Genomic DNA, 19,813 nt, shown 5'->3' on the forward strand with positions numbered 1-19,813 from the left:
TATAATATATTAGCATGCATCTATTACTAAAATAATTATAATTATTAATTAGAAGTATACATAACAGTTTGCACTAAGAGTTCAATTAATTTGCATGCAAGTACCAGCCAATCAGATAGAGCTACAATCTTGTGATTTTAAAAGCACAGTTTATTTGGTTAATATCAATGCTTCACATTATTATATATCACTGTCATAGTATTATACACCACTGTCATATTACTTTATGTCACTGCACCAATAATTCACAATTTAATTATCCTTCTAGCACTGCGAGCTCTCCCGGCGCGACGGGACCCGAGGCTTCACAGGGTTGCCCAGCAACCATGATGTCACGAACGGAGCGACGGACTGACGCACCCAGAAGCCGACGGCCCGGGACTCCGCGAGACACCGCATGTTATGCACACTGATATATAAGGCAGGTAAGCACTTTAATCACTGTTCTGCCAATTGTATTTGTTTTCGTTTTCTAAATGCACAGCCTGACGAAAAGACCAGCATGGTCTTGAAACGTTGCCACTGCATTATGCTGTAAATCTTTAATACAAAGTTTAGTTTGAAAGACCTTGGAGTGCCGCCTGCTTTTCTTCCACCCGGTAATGTATCGGTTTGCTGGAGGGATTTCCTTGACTGTATGCACAAATAGGAGGGCATCCGGGCACAATCAAGTTTATCATCCAGAGTGCCGGATAAACACAATCCTATATATATATATATATATATATATATATATATATATATTTATTGTGACAAGAACACTGGAATAGTGTTTGAGGGCATGTATGTGTGTCCCAAATTCTTGTCAAACATGTATAAGAAAAATGAAAACTTCTAGGAAAATGTTTTGTTTTGTCAGAACCTTTTCAGTTTATTGGAAAAGATGGATAAGGGCCTTGAAAGAGAGATAGGGCAAGTTCCAGACATTGGGCCCAGTTCGGGTCTTTGGCCAAACAGAGGGCTAATCAGGGTTTCAGCTGTGTAAGAGTGTTATAGGGCTGCTAGCCTGATTAGTGTGTGCAGACTACCTGGGAAGACTGCAGGATCTCTGTGAGAGAGATACGCTTCCTTATACAAGTGAGCTAAACAGTATTGACTGGAAGACTCTGTGTTTTTGTTTAGAGACAGTTAGGAACGTCTTGTGTTTAGTTAGTGCCGGACAGGCAAGGTATTTTCTTTTGGTGTTTGTTTTATTTTCTGTTTAATAAAACTGGTCGTGGCCAGTTGCACCATAAACTGGACTTGTATGATTCCTCAGCTGCTGCAAGGTGCCATTTACCCCAGGAAATGGCACCTTGTTCCCTTACAGCGTTACAACTTGGTGGAGAATGCGAGCATGCCGTTCTGCGCATAAGTGAAAGCAGCAGCTTTATGAGGCCTGCAGAAAACGGTGGTTTATGCAGATACAGCCCAGTGTGAAGTTGCTGAGACTCACCCCTGAATGTTTGATATATGTCCTGGGTGAAAGCAGCTACAAAGCCGCCTGAAAAATCTGTCGACATGGAGGAACTGCTCAAAGCCTTGCTGCAAGCTACAGCGGCTCAGCAGGAGGCCATCGGACAGCAGCAGGTGGCAATGGAGGAAAATTGGAGGCAACAATGTCAGGATAGAGAGGCCTTAGCAGAAGTGGTGCAGAGCCTTGCAGCCCGGATTGGAGATGTGGCCGTCAGTGCTCCGACCAGCTCTAGTTCTATACGGGCCAGTCACTTCCTGCAGAAAATGACAGAGGCTGATGATGTGGAGGCCTACCTGACCACGTTTGAAAGGACTGCCGAGCGTGAGAACTGGCCGAAAGCACAGTGGGCCAGTCTGCTGGCACCTTTTCTGTCAGGTGAACCCCAAAAAGCGTACTTTGATTTAAGCCCTACTGAGACTATGATAAACTAAAGATGAGATTCTGACCCGCCTGGGAGTCACGCTGTCAGTACGAGCACAACGGGTGCACCGTTGGGTGTACGCCATGGAGAGGCCTCCTCGCTCCCAGATGCACAACCTTATTCAGCTAACAAAAAAATGGTTACAGCCAGAGACATTAACTGGTCCCCAGATGATTGAAAGAGTCGTCATGGACTGCTATTTGAGATCTTTGCCCGTGGTCCTGTGCAAGTGGGTGAGCCATGGAAACCCGGATACTGCTGACCAATTAGTAGACATGGTAGAGAGGTACTTGGCGGCAGAGGAACTACTGATGACCACCCAGCAACCCATAGATCCTCGACAGCGCCCTTCCGTAAAGACTGGTAAGACTTCCGTGGGAAAACGTTGCTGGGCAGATAAGAGAACGGCTGGAGAGACTGTAAACACTGGCCCTGGAGACAGGCCAATGGGGCTAGAAAGGTCTATGCTGCCCAAACGGGTTGATAATCGTGTGGTTAAATGTTTTAGGTGTGGTATGCCAGGTCATGTTATTGCCAATTGCCCAGTCACGCAAGAACCCATGCAATGTGATGCTGCCTTTGAATGTCACAGAATGTCTTTCTTTGCTAGGTTAGCCTGTACTGTGGTACCTTCACCTGAGCTGGAAAAACAAATGTGTGACGTGTTTTTAGAGGGTAACCGGGTAGAGGCCTTGCTAGATTCAGGAAGTTTAGTTACCCTCGTGAAAGCTGGGTTAGTGAACCCCTTAAAGGTCCAGCAAATACCTATTGGGGTAACATGCATACATGGGTATACCCAACATTATGTCACTGCTGAAGTGAATATAGAAACTTGTTGTGGGTCAGCAATTGTTAAAGTAGGACTGGTCCCCACCTTAGTGCATGAGGCCATAATAGGGAGGGATTTTCCTCATTTTTGGAAACTGTGGGAATCACGTTTATCAACAGATGTGAGACGTAAAAAGCCAGTTGATAATCACAGTGATTTTTTGGATGTACGTGTGTCTTCGGAACTTTCTGACCCTTTGCCTTTTGCTAGCTTGGCTGGGGCAGTGACAGATGGGGAGTCCAGTGAAGACCCTCTTGCTGGGAACAGAGACATAGTAGTTAGAACTGAAAACGTGCCTGACCTGGAGGTAAAGAAGGATCTGTTTACATCTGAACACTTAAAGGATCCTACCTTAATAAAGGCTAGAGAGAATGTTAAGATTGTTAATGGGGAACCTGTGGTACCAGGTGACAGGGTTACGTATCCCCACATGGCCATCTGTAATGAGCTCTTGTACCACATTGTCAAAAGGGGTGAGGATGTGGTGGAACAGCTGGTAGTTCCCTAGCCTTATCGGAGAACGGTACTAGATTTAGCTCATAGTCACGTTACAGCAGGACATTTAGGGGCAGAAAAAAACCACTGAAAGAGTTTTACAAAGGTTCTTTTGGCCAGGGGTTTATAAAGAAGTGTTTGAATATTGTTCTTCCTGTCCTGAATGCCAGTATCATGCCCCTAGACCCCATTTCAGGAGCCCACTAGTTCCCATGCCTATTATAGAGGTCCCGTTTGACAGAATAGCCATGGATCTCGTGGGGCCCTTGTTAAAGTCCTCTCAGGTCCATCAGTATATCCTGGTAATAATGGACTATGCCACTCGATATCCTGAGGCTGTCCCTTTACGCACTACCACAACCAAGGCGATAGCTATGGAGCTGGTGCAGGTTTTTAGTAGAGTGGGAATACCAAAAGAAATCTTGACTGATCAAGGTACTCCATTTATGTCAAGGATCATGAAAGAATTGTGCAAATTATTTAAGGTCACTCACCTCAGAACGTCCATTTACCATCCCCAAACTGATGGGTTGGTGGAAAGGTTTAATAAAACATTAAAAAGTAAGTTAAAAAAGGTTGTTGATAAAGATGGAAAAAACTGGGAGTTTGTTGCCCTACTTGTTAATGGCCATCAGAGAAGTTCCTCAGTCCTCTACGGGGTTTTCTCCATTTGATTTGTTGTATGGTAGACACCCCAGAGGGCTGTTGGACATTGCCAAAGAGACGTGGGAAGGACAGCCCACTCCTTATAGAAGCGTTGTTGAACATGTAACACAAATGCAGGATAGGATTGCAGCCGTGGTACCTATTGTCAGAGAGCACATGGAACAGGCCCAAAGTGCTCAACAGAGAGTATATAACCGGAGTGCCAAGATACAGGAATTTGCTCCTGGAGATAGAGTTCTTGTTTTGGTACCCACTGTGGAAAGCAAGTTCTTAGCTAAATGGCAGGGTCCATTTGAGATTAGGGAAAAAGTGAATGAGGTTAATTACAAAGTATACCAACCGGGAAAGAGAAAACCCGAACAAATCTACCATGTTAACTTAATCAAACCCTGGAAAGATAGGTTGTCTCTGTCAGCGGAGCCTTGCCCTTCGGTGTCTTCACCTCGGTTGCTTCCAGCAGTAAAGGTGTCACAGACATTATCAGCTGATCAGAGCAATCAGGTTAAAGAATTTCTCATCCAAAATAGGGAGATATTTTCAGAGCTGCCTGGCCGAACGACCATAATAAAACATGACATTGTCACAGAACCAGGGGTCAGGGTCCATTTAAAGCCATATAGGATTCCTGAAGCTCAGCGAGAAGCTGTTTCTAAAGAAGTTAAAACCATGTTAGAACTTGGAGTCATAGAGGAATCTAACAGTGAGTGGTCCAGTCCCATAGTTCTCATCCCGAAGCCAGACGGTAGCATACGCTTCTGTAATGACTTTCGTAAGTTAAATGAGGTGTCCAAGTTTGACGCATATCCCATGCCCCGTATGGATGAGCTTATAGAAAGACTGGGAACAACCAGGTTTCTCACCACGTTGGACCTGACTAAAGGTTATTGGCAAATACCTTTATCTGATAGAGCAAAAGAAAAAACAGCCTTTTCGGTTCCGGAGGGGCTATACCAGTATAAGATGTTACCCTTTGGGTTGCATGGGGCTCCAGCAACCTTTCAACGGGCGATGGATAACATTTTGAGGCCCCATAGAAAATATGCAGCTGCCTATTTGGATGACGTGGTAATTCACAGTACAGACTGGGGTCCCATTTGGTTAAAGTACAAGCAGTACTGGACTCAATCAGAGAGGCAGGGTTAATTGCTAACCGAAAGAAGTGCTGCCTCGCAATGGAGGAGGTCAAATACTTGGGCTTCACCATAGGCAGAGGTCTGATTAGGCCCCAATTGAATAAAATTGATGCTATTCAAAACTGGCCTCGTCCAGTGAATAAAAAACAGGTAAGGGCTTTTTTGGGGATAACTGGGTACTATAGACGGTTTATTCCCAATTTTGCGACCACAGCAGTGCCGTTGTCAGACCTTACCAAAGGGAAGCAGTCAAATATGGTGAAATGGAACCCTGATGCAGAGCGTTTCAAGCATTAAAAGTGGCTTTGTGTTCACAACCTGTGTTGATAACACCAGATTTTTCAAAAGAATTTGTGGTACAGACAGATGCCTCAGAGGTAGGGATGGGGGCTGTGCTGTCCCAAACCAGAGATGGGGACGAACACCCTATCATTTATTTGAGTAGGAAACTCAATGAGCATGAAAAAAGGTATGCCATTGTGGAAAAGGAGGCTTTGGCCATTAAGTGGGCACTAGATACCTTGAGATATTACCTCTTGGGTAGACAATTCAGACTAGTGACAGATCATGCCCCTTTAAAATGGATGTATGTAAATAGAGGCAAGAATGCTCGTGTAACTAGATGGTTTCTAGCATTGCAGGATTTTAAGTTTACTGTCGAACATAGACCGGGTACACAATTGGCCAACGCAGATGCATTGTCCCGCATCTTCTGTTTGGGGGCTACAAGTGTTCCAGCCCCTAGGTCAAAACAGGGGAGGGGGATATGTGACAAGAACACTGGAATAGTGTTTGACAGGTATGTGTGTCCCAGGTTCTTGTCTTACATGTATTAGAAAAATGAAAACTTCTAGGAAAATGTTTTATTTTGTCAGAACCTTTTCAGTTTATTGGAAAAGCTGGATAAGGGCCTTGAAAGAGAGATAGGGCAAGTTCCAGACATTGGGCCCAGTTCGGGTCTTTGGCCTCACAGAGGGCTAATCAGGGTTTCAGCTGTGTAAGAGTGTTATAGGGCTGCTAGCCTGATTAGTGTGTGCAGACTACCTGGGAAGACTGCAGGATCTCTGTGAGAGAGATACGCTTCCTTATACAAGTGAGCTAAACAGTATTGACTGGAAGACTCTGTGTTTTTGTTTAGAGACAGTTAGGAACGTCTTGTGTTTAGTTAGTGCCGGACAGGCAAGGTATTGTCTTTTGGTGTTTGTTTTATTTTCTGTTTAATAAAACTGGTCGTGGCCAGTTGCACCATAAACTGGACTTGTATTATTCCTCAGCTGCTGCAAGGTGCCATTTACCCCAGGAAACGGCACCTTGTTCTCTTACAGCTTTACAATATATATATATATATATATAGCAAAAGCCGTCTCTCTGGGATAGATTGCTGCTCCTCACCTCAATGAAATAAGAACCAGGTGGCATTCCACGGATTTAGTGAGCAATTCAGCGTGTATTTAAATCATTTTCAAATATCCAGTGCAGACATAGATTCGAACACCGCTGAATTGCTCACTAAATTCCGTGGAGTGCCGCCATTGAGGAGAGGAGCAGTAATCCATCCCAGAGAGACGGCTTTTGCTATACCATTGGAGGAAGGCACCCCGGTGGATGTTACAGGACAGTGAGTGCCATTATAACAACTGGATGGATATATATATATATATATATATATATATATATATAAAAATAAATAAATATATATATATATATATATATATATATATAACAAAGACAAAAGAGGCGGCACTCAGAGTCTTGAAAACAGTATCAAACGTGTATTAAGTGCGATCTACGTTTCGGGGACCACCTCCCCTTCGTCAGGATAACTGCACAAGTGAACAAAACAATCTTAAATAGCAATGAACTTACCCCCTTGTCAGATTCCCCACGCCCGTTCTCCCCTGGCCACGCCACTCGGGCGTCCCGTCTGGCGTCACTGTTCACTCCGGCGGAACCGGAAGTGACGTCGCGGCTCCCTCCTGTGTGACCATGGAGACGCTAAACAACAATAAAGACATGTGTAAAAACTATCGTGTCTAACAGTAAGACTGTAGCATGAGTTGCAATACAGATAAAGTGCACCTAGATAATAACATAACAATTCATAATCGTGCTAACCAATCTGAAAATGTCTGGTAAAAATGACCATTACAATTATTTAAAAAAACAGTGTCACAATTTCCATATATACACCTTCATGTGCACAGTAAATTAAAACTGTGCACATGAAGGTGTATATATGGAAATTGTGACACTGTTTTTTTAAATAATTGTAATGGTCATTTTTACCAGACATTTTCAGATTGGTTAGCACGATTATGAATTGTTATGTTATTATCTAGGTGCACTTTATCTGTATTGCAACTCATGCTACAGTCTTACTGTTAGACACGATAGTTTTTACACATGTCTTTATTGTTGTTTAGCGTCTCCATGGTCACACAGGAGGGAGCCGCGACGTCACTTCCGGTTCCGCCGGAGTGAACAGTGACGCCAGACGGGACGCCCGAGTGGCGTGGCCAGGGGAGAACGGGCGTGGGGAATCTGACAAGGGGGTAAGTTCATTGCTATTTAAGATTGTTTTGTTCACTTGTGCAGTTATCCTGACGAAGGGGAGGTGGTCCCCGAAACGTAGATCGCACTTAATACACGTTTGATACTGTTTTCAAGACTCTGAGTGCCGCCTCTTTTGTCTTTGTTCGTGTCCTGGGGTGACCCCCCAAGGGAAGGCACCTGAGCAAGTCGGTCCTGCGGGATTTCTGGAGTGCCGGAGTACATTGGTTGTTATATATATATATATATATTTATTTATTTTTCTCTCGCTTTCTCCCCCTTCCCATGTCTCTCTCAGCCTAAGCTTGGTACACACTAGGCGATATGTCGTCCTATATCGGGCACATCGTCTAATGTGTACCAGAAATTGTGCACTCCCATTGGTTGTTTACTGGATTGTCCCGTCAGACTTGCTGCACGCTCAACAGGATGATCCTGACAATGACCAGATGCAGGGAATGTGGCCGTGAACAATATATCACACAGTATAACGTTCAGTGTGTATGGCACAGCTGATATATCATTATATCATTCATGCTGTTGGCTGGGAACACACATCATTTAGTATGTACCTGGCTTATCCCTCCTGTCTGCCCCTATTCTTCCCCCTATTCCTCCCGTCTCCTCAGGCTCAGAGACAGATAACTGGAGCAGTTGTCAGGGACCCTGACAGAGTCCAGTTCTGGTTCTAACTGTTGCCGCCTGCCAGCGGTGCAAGTATGCGGGTACGCTCGGGTACGGAGTACCCTTAAGAATTTGGCAGCGGGTATGCAGTACCACCTGCAACACACTTTGCCATTACCACAATTATAATGTGCCACAAAGCAACAAGACCATGGTGCTTGGCAGCATGACGGCTTCTCCCACTTTGTCATGGTTACTGGGAGTGTGACAGTGGCTGTATTTTCCTGTTATAATGGAGACATTGCTATATATTGTTATTAAATTGGGGGCATTACTATGTATTTCTATTATACTGGAGGTATCACTATATATTTCTATTATACTGGAGGCATTACTATATATTTTTAGCCTTGCCTCCAGATTCAAAAAAGGGGCTGTCGTGTGGCCACGCCTCTAGTGTCATGTAGCTACTCCCACTAGCAGCAGGTGGCCACAATCCATTACAACACATTGCCATGCCCATTTTTCGGTATGCAGTACCACTAAGAAAATATTTCTATTTGGACCACTGCTGCCTGCCCTGCCTATATCACTGCAGTATTCAGCAGGCACAAACATGAAGAGGAAGCTTGTTGGCTTGTGCTGTAAACTTCTTTTTTTTATTGCGTTGCAATAAGGCAGCCGAAAAGACAGGGGGGGGGGGGTTTATTCAGAGATGGACGTAAATCATTGCATCTACTGTAATTGTAAGCTCCACTGGCACTTGCCTGCCCTCCTGAAACAGTTGGGAGTCTCCCGAAAATCAGGTGGCACTCTTGGAAGTCTCCTGCATCACCCGCCAGCTGCTTGCACCCACTTGCGGCCGCCCACTACAGAGGCCAAATGGGCAGTCTGAGGGAACTCTACACAATATACAATTTCTGTTTCCTCGGCCTACAGTATTTGTCATATATTCGTTAATCCATACCACCAACAGAATAGGCTATATTGGTAGAGGTGCAGTACAGTAAAAGTACATGAAAAACGTGTGAAAAATATATCACTAGTGTGCATGTTAGTTTTCAATTGTATTAACTAATTTTGGCAACATGTATGTATAAAAATGCTCTTTAATTGTATTTGATGTGATTTTAAAACTTTGAGTCATAATTGCATAGCGGTCGCAACTGTTCCTACACTGTCTACATGGCATTCTCTACAAATACATGTGTTATAATCTCTGCTCAAACCTCTAACCCCAAACAACTTTTTACTATATTTAAATCACCTCTGAACCTCCCCTCACCCAACCCACCAGCCACTGGCATCACAAGGGGGGTGCGGCCCGCTCCCGCTTGTCACCCGCTGAGGAGGTGACACCAAAATGCAGGCTCCTGCTCAGTGACAGAGTGCTGCACTGTTACATTATTTATTTTATTTATTACCAGTTATTTATATAGCGCACACATATTCCGCAGCGCTTTACAGAGACTATTTGCCCATTCACATCGGTCCCTGCCCCAGTGGAGCTTACAATCTATATTCCCTACCACATGCAGGGAATCCAATTGACATACCAGTATATTTTTGGATTGTGAGAGAAAACCGGAGTACCCGGAGGAAACCCACGCAAGTACGGGGATAATATACAAACTCCGCACAGTTAGGGCCATCGTGGGAATCGAACCCATGACCACAGTGCTGTGAGGCAGTAATGCTAACCATTACACCATCCGTACTGCACATTATGTGCAGCACTCGGCTCCTGTCACTGAGCAGGAGCCGGCACTGCAGAAATAGCACCCCTCAGGAGGCAGCCTGCATCTCCCGATCCCCTCAAGTGGCGAAAAATGGGGGTCGGGATGCAAAGCCTTACCCCTTTCCATGAAGCCCTGCCCCTTTTTTGGACCCCAAGCGCCGGAAAACGGGTGAGGGGCACAAAGCCCCGCCCCTCCAATTACACCCCGCACCCTTACCACAAAGCTCCACCCCCTTTTTTCCCACCGCACCAGGTGTCCAGAGGATAAGAGACGCCTCTGTCACCAGCCACTATCAAGGCACAACATCTTGCTTCCTACTTCAAGGTCTAGATTGGTAACATCATCGATGAAATGGTATGCTCTTTCTCAGCCAATGACCTACTCAATCCCCTAACTGAACCCTCTGGCACCTTCTCTTCATTTGATCTCACAAATGAAGTATCAACACTCTTCTCATCCTGCTGCTCAACTACCTCTCCTTTTGATCGTATAACCTCACAAATAAAAAAAACTCCTGTGCTCATCCCAACCTTAACTAACATCTGTAATCTCTCTCTCTCACTCTCTCTCACTCTACTGGTATCTTTCCTTTACTGTTCAAGCATGCAGTGATTACTACCATTCTGAAAAAAATATTCTCACTCTAATGGTGCCCATACACTTATAAGATAATTGGTGCTACCCTTCGATTTCGACCACATCTGTGAGAGAAATTGAAGGATTGTATGCACAATTTAGGTACCTTGAGATGCGATGCACGGGCACGCCGGTCGAATATCGCGTCTCAAGATATGATGTGCTGCACATAATATTTCTCGCATCGCAGTGCGATCGCATGTGGTTTCAAACCCACATGAGATATATCGCATTGCGATGTACGATGGGCACCCGCCAGGAGCGACCAGAGGCCGCTCCCACTCGGCGGTGACGTGCCCATCACGTGATTACCATGCGATCTATCGCATGATCGCATGGTAATTGGTAACAACTTTGGCAGTTCAGGTGCGATTTGATCGCACCTGAACTGCCTGTGCGATGCCCGCGATGTCGCGTCGCGGGGCATCACACAAGTGTATGGTCAGCATAACTCTCTCTCTCAAACTACCGTCCCCTCTCTCTGCTCCCATGTTCCTCCAAGCTATTTGAGAGACTTGCCTACACTTGCCTCACACACTTTTTTTTTAACTCACACAATTTATTGGACCCACTTCAGTTAGGCTTTTGTTCCCAACATTCCACAGAGACAGCACTGACTAAAGTTGTGATTGATCTGGTCACTGCAAGTCTAAAGGCCATCACTCACTTATTGTTCTAGATCTCTCTACGGCTTTTGACACTGTTGACCACTCTCTTCTCATACAAACACTACAATCCCTAGGTCTTCAAGATCTTGGGGATCAGTACGTAATACCGCTGGACAGGATCCCGGCGGTCGAAATACCGACGCCGGAATCCCGACCACACAATCCCGACAGGGGTGGCGAGCGGAATGCAGCCCCTTGCGGGCTCGCTTCGCTCGCCACGCTGCGGGCACGGTGCCTCGCTATGCTCGGCACACTATTATATTCTCCCTCTATGGGTGTCGTGGACACCCACGGAGGGAGAATATGTCGGGATTGTGGCGGTCGGGATTCTGGCGTCGGGATTTCGACCGCCGGGATCCCGTCCAGCGGGATGTTGACCGCATCCCCTTTCTTGGTTCCTGTCTTACCTATCTAATCACTCCTTCAGTATTTGCTTCCCTGAATCCACCTCCTCTTCGCTACCTATTTCAGTTGGAGTACCGCAAGGCTCAGTCTTAGGTCCTCTTCTGTTCTCAATCTATACCACATCTCTTGGCAAACTAATCAGCTCTTTTGGATTTCAATATTATCTGTACGCAGATGATACTCAGATCTACCTATCCTCCCCAGATTTGTCACCATCTGTATTGGTCCGTGTCACTGAATGCCTTTCTGCCATTTCATCTTGGATGTAATCTCGCCACCTCAAACTTAATATTTCCAAAAGAGTTAATTATATTTCCACCGGCCAATAGCAGTTATAATCAATCATATCTTTATCACTGTTGAGAACTCAACAATCAATCATACTTCACAAGCTTGCTGCCTAGGTGTCATCGTTGACTCTGAACTGTTCTTTGTTTCCCACATTCAATCTGTCTCAAAATCATGTTCCGTGCATCTAAAAAAACATATCCAAAACACAACCATACCTTATACAAGACACTGCAAAAACTCTAAACCTAGCTCTCATTATCTCACACATTGACTATTGCAATAGTCTTCTTACTAGTTTTACGATAAAAGAGACTCTCACCACTACAATCCATTCTGAATACAGCTGCAAGGCTAATCTTCCTCGCTAGATGTTCATCATCTGCAGATCCACTCTGTCAGTCCCTCCATTGGTTACCTGTATTCTACAGCATTCAATATAAAATACTTTTACTCACACACAAGGCCATTAACCAAACTACATCAATGTTCATCTCTTCGCTTATCTCAAAATATCTCCCAACCCGACCTCTCTACTCTTCACAATATCTACGTCTCTTGTCCACATTATTCGCTCCCATTCATGATTGCAATACTTTCTTCAGGCTGCACCCACTATGTGGAATGCCACAATAAGACTTCCCTTTAGTCTCCAAACCTTCAAGCGTTGCCTGAAAACTCACCTCGTCAGGCAAGCTTATCAAATTCCAGAACCACTCACATAACCTTCATAAACTTTCCTATCCAATTACACCCCTCTGTACAGTCCACACATATCCTCACATGTTTTCTCTTTCTTTACTTTCCCTTCCTCCTGACCCCAGTTCATCGTTGCTGTGTGGCCATATCATGCAGCACACCAAAAACCTTTGCAGTCTGGAAGACAATTATGCAATAGATAGCACCTATATTTGTGTATCAATACCTATTTCCCTAGAGATTGTAAGCTTGCGAGCAGGGCCTTCCTACTTCTATGACTGTTTGTTACTTCCCAGTTTTGTTTTGTCAGTGTTTCCAATTGTAAAGTGCAACGGAATTTGCTGCGCTATATAAGAAACTGTCACTAAATATTATTTTTTTTTACTTATCTTCATATGTGATTGTTGCTTGGAGCGAAACATAATTATTTGTGTCCAATAAAGTAAGGAAGAAACATTAAAATAATTAGGTTTAAAATAAGGAACAATGAAGACATCTAGTGGATAAAAGTAGGTACTACATACATATTTCTTCGAGGTTTTGCTATCCATGATTAGAGAGTGCATATGCAGTATAATCAATGTAACATATGTATAATGCATGATTCAAGTGCACAGTCTGGAACCTGATCCCTAGATTAGGGGGTGGGCCCTCTGGCAGTGGACCAACTCACTGGATTCACCTGTACCACTATTTTCCAATCCAACCCTGGTAGCTGTAAGCAAGGGTTAAAGTGGGGGGAAACGAGATGGAACTGATATAATGACTATAATGGTAGGGGGAACTAGTTAAACCTCCTCCATTGCCCTACACAGTAATTTCAACAAAAAAGTCTGCCCAATTAGCTACCTCAATTGATGTTGTGGGCAGCGCTTGTGTTACTGATGAACTGCAGCCACCTCTCCCATGTTCAGGTCGTGGTGGCTTCATGGTCCGCATCCATCTACAGCCCACCCTTCTGGTACTCACAGATGCTATGTCTGTTGGATAGCTTTCATCCCCTCCTCAGGTCAAAGTGGCTTATGTGATGTCATGCTGCCACCGCTGCTGATATGAAGAAGAGCCATGAAGAGGAGTAGTCTCTGTGCATCTTGAAGACAAGATGAGAGGGGGCTGGAGTGACAAGAGAGGTAGGAAGCTGGTGGAGGGATACAGGGCATGGAGCTGCTGGAAGGATACAGGCAGTGAGCTGCTGGAGTGACAGAGGCAGAAATGTGTATAAGGGGCACTTCTGTGGGCATTATGTATACAAGCAGCATTTCTGTGGTGATTATGTGCAAGGGGCACTACTAGTGTAGGCATTATGTGCAAGGGGCACTACTATTGTAGGCGTTATGTGCAAGGGACACTACTACTGTGGGCATTCTGCATTCTGTATATAAGCGGCCTACGAAGGTGAGCATTTTGTGTATAAGCAGCACATCTGTGAGCGTTATGTGTATAAGCAGCACTTCTGTGGTCATTATGTGTAAGGGGCACTACAACTGTGGGCATTATGTGTAAGGGACAGTACTACTATGGGAATTCTATATAGGGGGCACTATTGTGGGCATAACGTGTATAAAGGGCACTACTGAGTGACGTAACCTGGATAAGGGGCATTACTATGTGGGGTTATATAAATCAGGGCACTACATGTGGTGTAACGTAAATAAGATTCTGCTACTGTGTGGAGTAATTTGAATTGGGGGTACTATTGTGTGCCCACACTGCTTCTTTGTGAGATCTTTGTCCCATTATAAAGTATGGGGAATAGGGCACTAATATTATAGTTTACAGGAGGGTGCTGAAAACAGTAGCAAAACTTGGGATAATTGCCACCTAACTCTAACCCACCCAATATACTTATGGTTGGGATGCTGGCTGTTGGGATTGCAGCATCGATCTCCTGACACTATCCTTATACAGTATATAATATATGATATGTAACTGTAACAGGAAAGGGGGGCCCCTGTCAGCTCTGGACCCCATAGCAGCTGCACTCTCTGCACCTATGGTAGCTACATCCTTGTACATCTATCTACATTAGTGCATTACATTAAAAAAAAAAGTAGTTATGAGATATAAAAATACAATTGAGGCTTATGTTAAATATATGTTTGATAATTTTTGATGAATTACTGATTACAAGACTCTTTCATGATCACAAATAGTACATGAAATGAACAAGTTAGTTATGAATAATGATGATGATGGGTTTATACAGTTCCATGAACTTACCTGCAGCCCACTGTTGATGACAACGATTGGCTTCTCATCATTTACTGGCTGTACCATCACGCTGACTGTTACTGGCTGGCTGTGGTGGTTTGCATCTGAAGCATTGGCCATAATAGTGAAACTGTCATTTCTGGTCTCACTGCCATCATGTTCATAAAATACTCGTCCCTGATCCAGCTGGAAAGAAATAATATAGTTATATAATAATATAGTTATGTACCAGTGTGCTTATCTATCTATCTATCTATCTATCTATCTATCTATCTATCTATCTATCTATCTATCTATCTATCTATCTATCGAATGGTACTGTATGTGGTCCACATTTACCATGTTAGTTTTCTTTTCTATGAATATTTTGGTTTTCCTGTGGCTAGTGCACCTTAATGAATTCTTCAGTGCTCCTTGGCGTGTAGTGGTGGAAAAAGCTGGACAGAATCACTATGCAGTAGAGTGACGTCTTCTCAAAATACAAACTCTTATTCCTGTACTACTGTTGTCTTATTTGTGTGGCTTAATCATTACAGTCATATGTGCTTGAAGCTTTTCATCATATTGCTGGGAGTAAGTCCACTAATGTTCTTCTCTGCCAAAGTTCAAGTTACCAATTTGGGTTATTGCAGAGCAGAGCCATTTTTACTGTTTGGATTATGTGTTTCAGTTGTTGACAATCAGAGCTGTCAATTCCCTATAAAGCAAGATTGTGGATTTCAAGAACAAAGTATATTCTATTATTAACCCAGGCATGATTATTTAAACAAAACTTTTACATGGATATGATTTACTCTATGCCCCTTTGCTTCTAGACCTGTGCTTTTACTGCATATTTTTTTTAATATATATTCAGAACAGAGGGTTTGATGTCAAACCTCACCTCATTCCAATTGAAGCTCTTCAGATTCCTATTCTCTCCATCAATTATACGACCACTCTTTGGAGCTTCCAGTACTGTAAGTTCTAAATGCAGACCCTGGTAGTATTCATTGGGAACCTTGAGTATGCTGCTGGATAGGACAGTTGTCTCACCCTCTTCCACTTCCAGTTCATTGGCTTCCAGTGGGATAAGAACAGATAGAATCTCCAGGGGGATCACTATCTCCTGAGTTGTCCCTTCTGCAGACACCTCTAGTGTCATACGGTCAGGGAGCATTTCTGAAGCTGAATGTAGATACAGGATCCTTCCCTTGTTAATATCCTCCTGGGTGAAAGTATGTACGGAGTCCAAACTCGGTGACCCATCTGAAGATAGTTCTCCACTAATAGACACCAAGTAACCGAAAGAAGGAGGGTCTGTCAAACTGTATGCAATTTTGTGAGGGAACAGGCCCTCTGCGGATACCTGTGGATACAAGGTTAGTTGGGTTTATAAGTTTAGGTATCTACAATACATTACAGTAGCTTTTATGTACAATAATGCCCTTTAACATGACCCATTCCACCAGGTATATAAAATGCTTCTTCCAATCAATAAATTAGTCTAATGCATGTGACTGCAAATGTAAATGAAGTTCTCAGGAGTAAAACATTTTTTTACCCAGTGGAAGGGGTGATGTTGAAGGGTCTGTAAAATATGAGGACAATTTAAATTCAGTGTTAGACCTTACAGCAATAAAGCTTGTTTCCCAGTAAGCAGAATAATATATCTGAAATATATAAAGTGCCTGACTTAGGGGGATATCCAATAATGTACCATGGGTAATGATATCACCCGGGGCTATCCTGTTAACCTCAATAAGCCGGCATGAGCTGCAACTTATCAGGGTTTCTCTGTTGCTACACCAGATACTAGATCCTGACAGCTCCCGGTCACATGACCATTCTCCCATCATATGACCGCTGCTGGGGGCGGGTGAAGAGGAGGGATGCGGTCACGGCGCTGTACACCTTCCCCGCCGGGGATCACAGCACTGAGTGCCTGCTGCGGTAGGTATGGGTCACTGCAGCTTGCCACGGCTTATCGGGGACTTTATTTCACCTGCCTCAGGCAGGCAAAATCAAATTCTTGGAATCAGAACCGTTTTCAAGTAAGAACGGGGCTGTTTCTCAGTAAAACACACAGATTTCACTGAACTTGTGTGTTTTCGGGAGTTAAGCTGTTTTTTACGGGCGATCCTAATTGGATAGCCTGTAAAAAACATTGGTGAAACATTGGAAAAATGCACCCAATGTTTTATCCCCTGTAATAGGATACCGTCATTAGTGCTTGAAGCATAAAATGGTGCATAATTATGTTGTAAAGTAACACAGAATTTTGAGTTCCACGCAGGTTACACATACAGCCCCTGTCACCTGGAGAGGTGGATTGAGCACCTGTAAGTGCAATAAGGAGTAGCCATCATCATTATCAGCCCTATATCTTATGCAAGAGATCTGTCGAAAATCAGATTGATCTCTGCATTTGCACAACTCTGCATAGTCGGCAATTCCACCTACATGCCCTTGACACGTCCTCACTCAACTTAGACTTCATTAGGTGGGAATGCCCCATTGTTAGCCAGTTATGCCCAATCAGCTGCAAGTGCAGATGTGCCTGAGATGTGTATGACTGTGAGTTGCCCCCAGCTGCCTCAGCTACAAAACACATGCAGAACTTAAAATCACAAGAACCAGCTGCAGGCAACTCTACGGTAACACCAGATATTAATAGTTGACTCAAATGCAAATCCATAACTAGAGAGGGACACCACAACTCTGTCAATAATGTAGATTTAAAACAAATGCTTTGCTTGCTGTTAAGATTTTTGACCTCCTGAGTGAGTTACTGGTTGAAGGTTTTGCAAAAAAGACTACAGCACATACGAGGCTGGAGTTAGCTACTTACTCAGCCAGCATCTTATTCACTTTTTATTTAGCTCCAGCTTTTTATTCACTCTTATTCGTGCTCCAGCTTCTTATTCATTGTTATCCGTGCTCCAGCTTCTTATTCATTGTTATTCATGCTCAAGCTTCTTATTCGCTTCTTATTCATGATCCAACTTCTTATTCACTTTTTATTTGGCTTCAGCTTCTTACTCACTTCTTATTGGTGCTTCAGCTTCTAGTCGCTTCTTATTTGTTCTCCAGCTTATTATTCGCTTCTTATATTTGCACTAGCTTCTTATTCACTCTTATTCATGCTCCAGCTTCTTATTCACTGTTATTCATGCTCCAGCTTCTTATTCACTGTTATTCGTGCTCCAGTTTCTTAGTCCCTCTTATTCGTGCTCCAGCTTCATACTCACTTCGTATTCGTGCTCCAGCTTCTTATTCACTTCGTATTCGTGCTCCAGCTTCTTATTCACTTTTTATTTGTGCTCCAGCTGCTTATTCACTCTTACTAATGTCCCAGCTTCTTATTCACTTCATACTCGGCTCCAGCTTCTTATTTCACTTCTTATTCGTGCTCCAGCTCCTTATTCATTTCTTATTCGTGCTCCACCTTCTTATTCACTTCTTATTTGTGCTCCAGCTTCTTTTTCACTTCTTATTCAGCTCCAGCTTCTTATTTGACTTATTATTCGGCTCCAGCTTCTAATTTCCCTTCTTATTCGTGCTCCAGCTCCTTATTAATTTCTTATTCGTGCTCCAGCTTCTTATTCAGTCTTATTCATTCTTCAACTTCTTATTCAATTCTTATTTGGCTCCAGCTTCTTATTTATTCTTATTCGTGCTCCAGCTTCTTAGTCAGTTCTTATTCATGCTCAAACTTCCTATTAATTTCTATTTGTGCTCCAGCTTCTTATTAATTTCTTATTTGTTTTCTACCTTATTAAGAACATGTTATATTAGTGATCCAACTTGATTTAATTGTTTTACATAACATGTTCTGAATAAGAAGCTGGAGCACGAATCAAAAGTGAATAAGTAGCTGTCTGAATAAGAAGCAAACGTCAGTCTCATAAAGCACATCACATTTCTAGGGGGATGTACTAAGCCTTGGAGAGTGATAAAGTGGAAAGAGATAAACTACCAGCCAATATGCTCCTAACTATCATTTTTCAAACACAGCCTGTAGCATGGCAGTTAGGAGCTGATTAGCTGGTAGTTTATCTCTCTGCACGTTATTACTCTCCAGGGCTTAGTAGACCTCCATCTTCTTCTTTAAGAAAACTGGAGTGGTAAGAGTAATTTAACTCAGTACTCTGGGCCTGAATCAGAGATGTAGCTAACACATTCGCAGCTGTGATCCCACAGTGGTTGTTTAAAAAAAGAAAATGCTAACTCTGTAGCTGGAAATGCAATACAGAAAGGTTGGTATGTTAATTGTGCGCACACTTGAGCTGCCTCTGCAACGCTAGAGAGTGAGGGTCACAACTTTAACCCCTTACAGAACAGTATATGAAACAATTTCTATAGTACACATAGGCGCTCAAGGAAAATAAATGTTGAAAGGAATGCACTCCCCTGGTAAATCCTGTGTTATAGGGAATCCATCATCTTCAGCTCACTCTTCAATGAACATGGATACATAAAAAGATATAAAACAGAGAGCACACTCCTCGTGTAATACAGTTTGGGTAATGCATGTATAACTGTATATAAAATGTCCAACTCCACTCGGGAATATGAATTATTAAAATAGTGTTATTGGGAGACCCCCAATACTATGCACTCACTGATTAAGAGATTGAAATAAGCATATTATCACTCCATCCCAAGTGAAACATAAGAGCCTTCACCAAACGATAGTGGATGTTCGGGGATGCCCCCTATATAAAACCACTCACAAGCATAAACTTGAAATCAGGCACATCAGAAGGGTCTTTATCCTGATGTATGTCTCCTTGTTTCTCCCTCCCCTTTCAGGGGTTTGATACTCCTTCCCCTCTTGGCAGCAATACTCAGGGTTAGAAGAATATAACAGGGAGCAGATTTTTGCACAATAAAAAATCCTTTTTCTTTATTCCAAACAACATAAAAGTTCATACAGACAAAGAGGATAGCATACCCGGATTGGAGTTTGATAAATGTGGGAAAAACGGGGCCACGTATTCCAAACACCTCC

At 43.4% G+C, this 19,813-nt stretch overlaps 1 protein-coding gene across 1 annotated transcript in view; it reads right to left on the reverse strand.

Annotated features, from left to right (window-relative positions):
- The window catches only part of CSPG4 (chondroitin sulfate proteoglycan 4), a 228,423-nt gene that overhangs the window by 56,080 nt on the left and 152,530 nt on the right, over positions 1-19,813 (reverse strand). Inside the window, exons 4-5 of the mRNA XM_063926411.1 lie at positions 15,704-16,168; positions 14,830-15,006 (exon numbers count right to left, since the gene is read on the reverse strand). Of these exons, the coding sequence (XP_063782481.1) occupies positions 14,830-15,006; positions 15,704-16,168 (642 nt within the window). The remainder of the gene's footprint in view (positions 1-14,829; positions 15,007-15,703; positions 16,169-19,813) is intronic.

The sequence above is a fragment of the Pseudophryne corroboree genome, chromosome 6 (genome assembly GCF_028390025.1).
Source record: "Pseudophryne corroboree isolate aPseCor3 chromosome 6, aPseCor3.hap2, whole genome shotgun sequence".
In the NCBI taxonomy this organism is placed as follows: Eukaryota; Metazoa; Chordata; class Amphibia; order Anura; family Myobatrachidae; genus Pseudophryne; species Pseudophryne corroboree.